Here is a 10537-nt window from a genome sequence, read left to right as displayed (position 1 = left end):
TGTCTCCACGATCGCCTCTGTCTCCACGATCGCCTCTGTCTCCACGACGTGGCGGCGGTGGTGAGTCCATTTTTGGACGATCTGAACGCCAATTGCCACCATTTTCTATTGGATTACGACGTCCAGTATCTTGTCCATTGTCTTGATTACGACCACGCCAATTGGTGTCACGATTTTCCGATGATGAACCGAAATTATCATAACGTCCACGATTACCGCTCGACCGGTTTTTCTCTTGTTCATTTGATACGTCAATGCGAATTTTACGATTTCTCAATTGTAAATCCGGTTGACTGACCGCTTCAATCAATCCCTCACGTTCGGCAAATTCAATATAACCGAAGCCACGCATTCGTCCGGTGTCGCCATCTTCACGGGGTAGCCGCACCGATACCACCTCAAAATTTGTTACTTGTTCAAAGTATTCCTGTATATCAGTTTCGTTCAGGTCATAAGATAAATTTGAAATATGCGCCAAAAATGGTGGATTTGTTGGAATCGTACTGTCATCAAGTACTCGTTGCGATCGTGGTGCGGTCGGTATGGAATAAGTTATGATTTTTGGAGGTGCATAATCATCGTCTTCACATTCATTTGCCCATGATAAACTTTTGGTCACTATGGATCCAGATGTGGCACCGCCATTTTCACTTAAGAAATCTTGTAAATTGAGGGTTTTTCCCTTTGCCTTTTTTCCTTTCTTGCCTATAATTTTTTTGGTTTTTTTTTTAAAGAGAAACGAAACAAAGAAGAAAATTCAGCAAAATACATTTAAAGCCATTTAAAACGTGTTCATTTCGAATTCATATACAAATTGAAATTCATTACAAAAACAAAGCAAAACAACAAAACACGCATCGTATGCGATTGGAAAAACAAAATAATCAACATAAAATGAAATAAATTCAATTCTATCTATGTCAATGGAATACAGAAAATAAGTTAAAAGTCCTTCATTGATGATTTAGTATCATGTTGCAGTGTTGTAACCTCACAAATTGTTGACTCAATTCACCGAAATTGAGACAAGCAACAAAAAAAAAATAAAATGGTTATTGTAACATTTGCCGTGAATTTTTTTGTATATACCCGTAAATTAAATGAATTGAACATAATTGTTTTGATTTTTTTTTATTTATGCGGTGCATTTTCAATCGAATGCAATTCATGTTTTTTTGCATCTCTTCTGCCGTAAGCTACATTAAATAGAATTCAGCCACGCGGTACATTAGTGATATGCTGCGTGACAAAACGCAGCTAATGTGCTTTATACACACTACAACCGAATAGGAGCGACAGAGAGATAGAGAGAGAGGGAGAGAGATATTGCCAAATGAAATAATTATCCGAAACTTATTCTCTTCATTTTTTTCTCGCAAAAAAACACTTTTTCACACTCAATCGATTTAAATTTCTACCTTTATCCATTGATTCTGATTTAATTCACTTGTTAAACAATGTTAAACACAATAAATGTTAAACTGCAATGTACTAAATCCAAATAAATAATATAGATTGAAACAAATTTTCTTGATAACTAACCTGACATCGCCATATTGAAGAAGTAAAATACCAACTGTTAAACGTCAAAATGAAGTCTTGTCGCAATAGTCATTAGTGGGCACGTGAACTCGCCCCGAGCTGCGGCGAAACATTTTACAGGTTTCGCTTTTTATGTACTTATCACATTCAAATGGATCTGTTAAAAGGTTTTTTTCTCCGCGATTTCATCACAGATTTATATATGGGCGAAAATGAAACAATTTGAATTTTCTACATTCTACGCAAATGTATTTTTGTTTATTTTATTGAACTTTTTATGAAATACTATAATGTTATATGGATGCTAAATAAATTTTTAAACTAAACACAATTATTTTTCTCTAACTTTAAAAAACACCATTTTATTTGAAAAACTTATTATGTTAAGGTTATTTCCATAGGATAGTACCAAAATTAAAAAAATAATGCAGAATTTGCTTAACTCAAAACTTATCGAATTTTATTGAAAAATTGAGAAATAAACTAAATTAGAATAGAAGTGATTAAATTTTCAATTAGAAATAATGCTTCTAATGTGCGTATGTTTTTTTGATGTAATTTTTGCTTATAATTTTTTTTAATGCTTTAAAAATATGTTTATAATTTAGATAAAATAATAATGTTTACACTTGATGAGATGGAATTCGCTTACTTTAAACTTAAATTATTATATCGATATCGATGACGATTTAATGCATCGCCAATTTGAGTAGACGATTTTTCCATTTTCCGATCTCAACATCCAGACGTTGATCATTCTTTTTGAGCTGTTCATTGATTGTCATTAACAGATCAAGCTCAAGGAAGAGAGTGTTCTCTTTGCCTTTTCGATTTAACCGTGATTTACGCGATGCTTCATTGTTCTTAATACGTTGTTCCAAACGCATTCGTTCGGTTGAATTGAGCCGTTTTAGTTGTGCTGGTGGAATAGTGGATGGTCCGGTCTTTGGTGGTCTTCCACGCGGCCGTTTTGGTTGGTATTCGGACACATCGGTACTATTTGATGTTGTACGACAACGTCGTGATTTTCGTTTCACTTGCGTATTTCTCCATGTTGTATCATTGGTGTCATCACTTTCATCATAGTCACTATTCGATTGTGCATTACTTTGAGGTGATGCAACTGGCGTTGGTAAAATTTGCTCATTTTTTGGAATCGTATTTTGTTTCATCTCGACCATGTTTTCAGTTTGTACCTGTTTGTGAAATTGAAAAAAAATCGAAAAAAAAAATTTAGAATTTTTTTGTTGTTGTAAAACACCTTAAAATTAGAACGTAAATTCAAAAAAATTCAAAAAAAAAATCAAAATTATTTACAAAATCCGAAAAATAACCGCGAAAAACAGTGTTAGTTGAAATTAATATCATCTGAATGTGTTGTCTACTCTGAACACAAATGTGAAATGAGCCGAACGCTCCGTACTACGAACTTTTATGTGTATTGTGTGTATGACTCGCGGACATCGATTCATGCTTGAACATGTAATATAACGTTAATATTGTGAAATTCGAAAATGACAATGCGTTTCACAGAAATTAAGGATGATTTCAACTTAAACTCATTGCATAACACAATCAAGTCACTTCAAACTGCATTCGGGCGACAGTATTTTATTTGCGATAAAGAAAAAAATGAAAAACCATCTACACTTACGTCATCTTTAACGATATAATCAATTAAATTAAAGCCGCCGTTTCTAGCGCCTTCCATCTCTAGAATTTCTTCTGTTAGTTGTGGTGTTGAAATAACACCGTTGTTATTAATCGGGATTGTTTCCTCTTCGATGATTGTGACATTTTTTGTTTTCGTGTCCAATTTTATTTTAAGTTTTAATTGTGGTCGATCAATTGCCCGTCTGGCCAATAGTTTTGCTGGCGCAACATGTTGCACAGGCACATTGATTGTGTTCATATTCATATCGGGCCCATTTATTATTTGTTCGCTTTCTTCGATCGGTTCACTTTTAATTTTTACATCACTATATTGTTGCATTGGCATCGGCATGGCGTTAAGTCGTCCAAGCATCATATCATTTCCTATTATTTTATTCGATGGTGTTTCATCGACGTCGATCACTATCGGTTCGTCGATAATATCTTGACAATTAAACATATCTTCAGAACATAAATTCATCTCAATTTCCTGGTGGAATCCCATTGGACCGGGATACAAAAAGTCTTGTGAGTTTTTCAACGGTTGATTTAGTGCGTCTTCGCTGATAAAATTGAACGATTTTTCATTGTTGTTATTAAAAAATTCGATGCTGCAATCGGCATCATCATTTGATGACACCGATTTCACTGAATCAGGCGGTGAATTTAAAGTTGATGGCAATAAAATAGCCGTATTATCATCAGCAAAGTAATCATCGTCTTTGCTCAAGTTAAAGTTAGCATTTGAAGAGTCAATCCATGTATTTATTTGCTGGTCATTTGTACCGAATGCTGGGTCTACACGAAAAAAAAAATCATTGAAACAAACACAATATTATTAGAAAATGTTGCTCAATTTCCAGAATACATTTAATCTATAAGAGCAACAAAATAGTGTTGTGCGTTGTTTGCTTTTCCAAGTGGTCGTCATTTCAAACATCAAAAAAGTCGAAAATAATCGAAAAATCAACCAGAAATTCTTATAAAAATATTGATAAAAACATTTTCAAGGCATTTTTATGCATATATCGATGGACATCATAGAGGATATGAGTGCAAGTGGCAAAAATATTGAATTTCACCATAATTTCATCATATTGTGAAATTCCCTATTTTAATCAAATTTTCGGAGATTTTGGTCATTTTTCGCGTTTTTTAAGTGAAAAACGTGTGCTCGATTCATTTTTTAATTGAAATAATCGATTTATTTTAAAATTATTTTCAATTTGGTGCCAAAAATCATATTTAATTCGCATTTCAGTTCAAGAGACTTCATATTGATGTTGAGCCCATGATAGTCGCCATATTTGTTTTCTCCTTCTTCTTTGTTCGATTGACATAGTGTTGAAGTTTTCATTACACACTTTGTGTATGTGTATGTGCATGAATTTCGTGTTTGAATTTTAAATCATATTTATCACACTTGTAATCACAGTTACAAATTTATTAATTAAAATCAAATCAATTTTGATCATTCGGTATGTTTGATAGACGATAACGGGGAAAAACAGATATATTTTTTTGGAAAAATGCATGGTTTTTATCATAAAATGTTTGTTTGTTTACTTTCGCGTTCAGTCGCGCTTGAACTGTTTGTTTTTAAACGCAATTTCAATTCATATGGAATTAAAGCTCATTTCATTGAGGTTGAAATCGAAAGAGAGACAGATATAGAAAGAAAGTGACAAGGAAAGACACATATAATGGTAATTTTGCCATAAAAATAACAATTAAATTTATGAGCTTACAATTTAGTGTTTGTATTGTTTAACTTCTTGCTTCTAGTTACTTCTTCTAAACATTCGATTTAAAATAGAACGGGAAAGTGTTGTTTGAAAATGTGTTGTTCATGGTAAAATATTACATTGGTCATTATTGGCATGTTCATTATTTCATGATTATTTATTTGGAAAAAAAATTGCAAAATTTTTTTATTGGAGTCGAGACGAATTGAATAACAATAAACATGTTCGTTGTTTATTCCATCTTCGGTTGGTTCTATGAATTCCTTTCCATATAAACACCATTAAATTAATAAATGTGTTTTTCTTATAATGTATCATGCGTATGAAAAACTTTAATGGTTCACATAATTGAACCGAAAAATTTAAATCAAAATATGAAACCTTAATGTTAGGGAAATAAATTTATTAAAAAAAAAAACATATTTGTTGGATAAAGACCTTTGGCCGTTGAATGATGTAGCCACCGATTCTCGTTCAGCATTTCGAACATTTTTTTGTTGTGTTTAATTGATGTATTAGAAAGTATTCCCTTTGTAAAATGAATCTTCAAAAATTACAAGCGTTCAATCTCAAATACGTCTTAACACAAGCACGGTCAACTCGTGAATAGTGTTCGCGTACGACGAAACGGCATATATATAGCGCGTCACGTTTCAATGTGTGCGTGTTATATGGCACGCATAAGTTGGTCATGTGTATGGGTGAACGAACAACCTGTGATATCTATTTGTCTTTGTTTTTCTCGTGCGATTGATACAAGAATTGAGAGCAGTAACTACAATAGGTGCACATTCACATTGCTTTGTGATTGAGATTTCATGTTGATTCATGTTTTTGGTTTTCAAAAAAAATTGCGATTCGATTTTTCTGCCGAATTTTCATGGAGTTTATTTTCGGAAGAAGTTGAGATTATTATTTTTTTTTAGCATTTCGACAATATTTATGAATGGCTCCTTGATAAAGACGATAATGATGACCCTTGCATAGCAATACAACGATTTGTTTGTTTTTTCTTATTCATTTTAAATGTAAGCAAACAATTTATGTTTGAAAATAAAAATTAAAACAGAAAAAAAACCACTCACCGATCACTGGTGTCATTAGTTCATCAAACCCAGTCATATTGTTTTGCATCATAGCATAATTGTGGTTGTCCAAAAACGAGTCCATCGTTTTCGTCATTGTTGTTGTTGATGATATTGTCTGCGGTATACTCAATGAATTTGCTTCCGATAAAAGTCGATCGGTTGACCACTTCGGAATATGATAAAATCCAATATTCGTTGCCGTTGGTGTTTGAGAAATTGTTTCGTCGAATAGATTGTCGTAGATGTTGTTCGATTGCGTTGTTCGATTTTCGAATAGCCCCTGATTTTGGGTACAATGCTGTGTTTTCGGTAAACATTTTGAACGGGACTATGTGTGTCGATAAAACAAAGAGGAGGAAAAAAAAAGAGAAAAATCCGCAATTAATATCTTGCTATGGTACGGTTTGAAAAAAATGATATTGAGTGCTTTGCATTCATATGTTCTAACTTATATAGCTGGTGGTTTTTTTATGATTTGATTTTAAAACTCTAAAAATTTACCGTTATAAAAATCATATTTTCTTTTTTAATAGAATTTTTATCGATTTGGTTTTTTCTGTATTTTTTTCTCTTTTAAACTGAAACTATTTTGTGGTCGCCGGTAAGCTGTAATCAATTATGTTGTTTTGTTGGCTGTTTTCGATTCTATCCAATTACACATGCAAGTGTTTTCCACGCTCGATATCAACGGCTCGTTGGCTCGTATTTATTTACATTTATTTCTTTATTAAAAAAATCATTTTCATCATTCGACTATGTTTGTTTCTATATATTGAGTTTCTAAAGAAAATCCCTTTCTCATAAAACAAAATGATATGATAAGAAATGTTTCTTTGGTTTAATTTGAAAAACACTGATATGTTCACACATTAAAAAAAAATGTTGTTACTCTGTCTGTTAAAAGGTCTATCACTGCTAAATTTGTCATTTATTTTTTGTATTGTTTGCACTACTCAAATATGTGATCCGATCTCTTTGGATGCAGTCAAATAATTGGGTTTATTTTATTAATATTTTGTTTTTTTTTTTGTGATGCAGAAACAAACAATCGTTAGAAAATTTTCTTGAATCTGATTTCTTCAAATCAATTTAAATGAAATGATAAGGAGAGAGAGAAAAAAAATCTGCTGGAAATAGACAATTTTGTTTTTTGTTCAAAAAAAATGTTTTTTTAAGTAGAAAAATGAGTTACATTAGAATTGGAACTTTATCAATCTCTTCTAGGGATGGAAACACAGAGATGTGGACAATTTTTAAAAAAATGTCGCCTTGGATTGATTTTGAACACTTAAATTAACCATTTAACAAAAATATAATACTTACAAATAATTCTCCGTTTAGTTCGTAGGTAATTGTAAAGCTTTCAAAAGCCAACAAAAAATAAGAAGTCGGGCTCTGTTGCCTCAACCTGTAAAAAACACACACACACAAAAAATCAAATAAACCGATTAACACTCGTTGCCAAGTTATAATTAAATAGTTTCGATAATTTAACCAAAGTAATAACTTTTTGTTTGTCGTTATTCGATCCGAATTATTTTTGTCGAGTGCTCTTGATCTTATCGGAAAGCGAAAAATTGATACGTACAAAGTGATGTGTGAATCACGAAACTCAAGTATATTCTATAAATTGATTCGAACGAATTGGCGAATAATCAACGAATGCTATTTGTATCGAAAAAAAAATCCAAAAAGCGGACTTTCCATAAAATTTACTTTCGGCCGAAATGCGAGTATGTACAAGCAAAATCATGTTTTAACATGTTTATTTCGTCTTCATTTTCTTCAACGTTAATATAAGTCTGCGATTTTGTGTACCCTACATACGCACATACACAAATCCCGCGTATATTCTCAATACGGAAAATAGATGGATAGAACTCGACAAATGCCTTTACAATGGCTTAACGCTTTGAATGGAGTGCGTGAGTGTGTTAGAGAGAGAGAGTGAGTGAATGGAGTAGGGGTCACATGATTATTCGTTGTGAAATTCATTGTTTTTCGCAATTTAACCAATTTTTCGATTTAAAATCCAATTATTTTTATTGACATTTATATTATTTAACATGAAAGAAATGAAAATCGATAAAAAAAAATCAAAAATTCGACGAAAATGATCGGAAAACCGATTGAAAACATGCGAAAATTAAAATAATCACACACACATACACAAATTTCGCGGATTTATTTTTCGATTCGATTTAAAAAAAAAAAAGAAAGATTAAAAAAATAGTTTTAATGCTTACGTACTTCGATCGCTTGTTAAAAACACAAAAAAAGCGCGGACAAAAAGCCTGTACGAAATTTGATTGAATTGGCGCCGGATGTATGCAGGGAAACCGATTGCCTTTTGTCGCTTATGAAATCACGCTTGAAAACGCTTGAAAAATTATACTTTTGTTCGAGTTTTTTTTGGTCGCAAAATTAACTTGTGTACCAAATCCACACTAAGTTCAAACAAAAATAGTTTTATTTTACTGGCTTGAGCACCGAACTGTTCAATTCAACAGTAAAAATCTGACTTAAACGAATGAATTTGTGTTGTAATTTTTTCGCCGCTTTTGCTCTTCAGTTGTGTTTTGTTCAACAAGTCCACATAGAAAATAGAGCCAATGCTGATATATGGCGTCATTTTGAGCCAATCACAAAGCGAGTTCGACATTACGTGTACGTAACGCGTAGTTGTATTGGTACTCTTTACACACAACGCACATCCACATTGTCTTGTTTGTTTATAAACTGCATAATCATATGTATGGTTGTTGTGTTGTATGTTCGCATACAGAATATTGCGATGAGTCATGTGCTTTCCGAGAATCGCTATGTTTCCCCCTCTATCTGTAAGATGTGACGTCAATTCAACAACATCGCGTTCACCGGTTAACACACTCTCATTCAAAGCACATCAAATTCGCTTTTTTCGCGTTCACTGTTTACCATATTCAAAAAAAAACCCAAAGCACTCCAACTTTCTTCGTGCTAAGTTTTATGTTCGCCTACTACTTTGGTCATTCCATCAATGCATTTTAACTTACCACTCATCGTTGTTCTCCACATATTTCTTGTCATTGTTGTATTGCCGCAAAAAATGTTTGAATGATTAAAATGCCAATGAAAGTTCGTTTTATTTTTTCGCAAACAAACACTTTGCAATTGACCGTACATTTGATGATTTTTACTAATTTCGTATTTCAGTTTATTAGCAATATACATTAAATCACAAATTTTACCACAAACAGACAATACAATACACAAAATCACTTTGATAACAACACAAATCACTGATGATACGATTTTCGATGGATATGAAATAATTTGTCCGACACAATGTTGCATAGTGTTTCGTTTGAAATGAATTTATTCGCTTTAATTTTTATACACAACTCTTGTGATGAATGATAATAGCTGAATTTGTTTTGAGTTTTCGAATTTGAATGGTCACCAAATATTGTTTTTGAATAACACTAAATGTTGCTATTATTATTTATTCTTTTGTTTGTTTGTTTGTTTTGATGAGTTTTTTTTTTGACGTTTTTTAAAGACACGTCAGTTATAAATACACTTCTCGTTTCGTTGTTGGGCGCTTCTTGATGCTCACTCTTTGTTTAAAATCCGTAAAATTTGAATGAAATAGAAAAAATTTCTATCGATAGAAATTTATAATAAGTGTTCAGTGAATGGATATTCCCAATTAGCCATTTATACCGATTATAATTGTAAAATGCAATTCAAAAATTATGTAAGTGTATAATTTACACAATGGACAAAAATTACAATGTTAACCGTTATGTTAAGAAAATTGAATGCAAAATTCTTAAAATTGTCGTCGAATTTTATCGCACTTTAAATAATAGCTTGTTTTATTATTATTCTTGTGATAACGAAAGGAGCTCGAATGAAATTCAATTGAAAAATAAACTTTTTGATCGCAGGTAATTCAAATAACTCTCAAGTATATAAGACGATTCTGTGTGCTGTGATAGTTTGTATAAGACTGCTAGCTGCGCGACTCTCATGTGATGTGCTTTGCTATTTTGGCTGATGCAATAGTTAGCACAGTTTCATCAAACACGTACATCTACAAAACTTTGAATGTCCAGAAGATTCGACATAAAGCATCTTATTTAACCAAAACATTTCGATGTGAAAATCATGCATTTTTTATATTTAAATGGGTTTTATGCTGCATCGCATAATTTTTTATTCAATAAATTGCATAAAAATCAACAAAAAACATGATAACATGATATGTGAGCGAATTCGAATGCAACGACATCTGTTGGCAACTTTTTAACTGGCAAAAAGTTTTCCAAACGACATTTCAAATGAATTTTAATATTTCGACGAAAAACTTTGAATTATTGCTGGAAAAAAATTCGGTTATTTTTTTATATATATAAAAAATAAAACAAAATCAATTTTTATTGAGAAAAAAATGCAAACTATGAGGATGAAATTCACTTGTGAGTTTCTATTCGCACCATATAAAGCTCGATCAATTATACCAAC

General features: G+C 32.0%; 2 protein-coding genes across 8 annotated transcripts in view; both read right to left on the bottom strand.

Annotated features, from left to right (window-relative positions):
• The window catches only part of LOC116339143 (eukaryotic translation initiation factor 4B), a 3239-nt gene extending 1621 nt beyond the window's left edge, over nucleotides 1-1618 (bottom strand). For 2 of the 4 annotated variants that reach the window (XM_031764839.1, XM_031764843.1), the window contains exons 1-2: nucleotides 1543-1618; nucleotides 16-705 (exon numbers count right to left, since the gene is read on the bottom strand). In XM_031764839.1, coding sequence (XP_031620699.1) covers nucleotides 16-705; nucleotides 1543-1555 — 703 coding nt within the window. In that variant the 5' untranslated portion in view covers nucleotides 1556-1618. The other 2 variants (XM_031764842.1, XM_031764840.1) reach the window with 2 other exon arrangements.
• A 431-nt stretch (nucleotides 1619-2049) lies between these two features.
• Nucleotides 2050-9986, bottom strand: LOC116339151. Of its 4 annotated transcripts, none has more exons than XM_031764852.1 (5): nucleotides 9064-9986; nucleotides 7352-7436; nucleotides 6026-6356; nucleotides 3197-3993; nucleotides 2051-2738 (listed from the first exon to the last, which is right to left on the bottom strand). In XM_031764852.1, the coding sequence occupies exons 3-5, from the start codon at nucleotides 6120-6122 to the stop codon at nucleotides 2232-2234; spliced, it is 1401 nt and encodes a 466-aa protein (XP_031620712.1). In that variant the 5' UTR covers nucleotides 6123-6356; nucleotides 7352-7436; nucleotides 9064-9986; the 3' UTR covers nucleotides 2051-2231. The 4 variants fall into 4 exon arrangements, with proteins under 4 accessions (XP_031620716.1, XP_031620712.1, XP_031620713.1 ...); XM_031764853.1 differs by lacking the exon at nucleotides 9064-9986 and adding an exon at nucleotides 8279-8592; XM_031764855.1 differs by lacking the exon at nucleotides 9064-9986 and adding an exon at nucleotides 7617-7655.
• Nucleotides 9987-10537: the final 551 nt, after the last annotated feature.

This window comes from Contarinia nasturtii, unplaced genomic scaffold, assembly GCF_009176525.2.
Source record: "Contarinia nasturtii isolate CC-2019 unplaced genomic scaffold, AAFC_CNas_1.1 Cnas_scaffold_493, whole genome shotgun sequence".
Lineage (NCBI taxonomy): Eukaryota > Metazoa > Arthropoda > Insecta > Diptera > Cecidomyiidae > Contarinia > Contarinia nasturtii.
This window is presented reverse-complemented; position numbering and strand designations above follow the sequence as displayed.

Excerpts from the sequence above, each read along its gene's own strand:
- LOC116339151 (XM_031764852.1), bottom strand. The coding sequence starts at position 6,122 with ATGACGAAAACGATGGACTCGTTTTTGGACAACCACAATTATGCTATG. Across the intron at positions 3,994-6,025 it reads ACTAATGACACCAGTGATCG|ACCCAGCATTCGGTACAAAT; the intron begins GTGAGTGGTTTT and ends TTTTTCGTGTAG. Across the intron at positions 2,739-3,196 it reads ATTATATCGTTAAAGATGAC|GTACAAACTGAAAACATGGT; the intron begins GTAAGTGTAGAT and ends TTTCACAAACAG.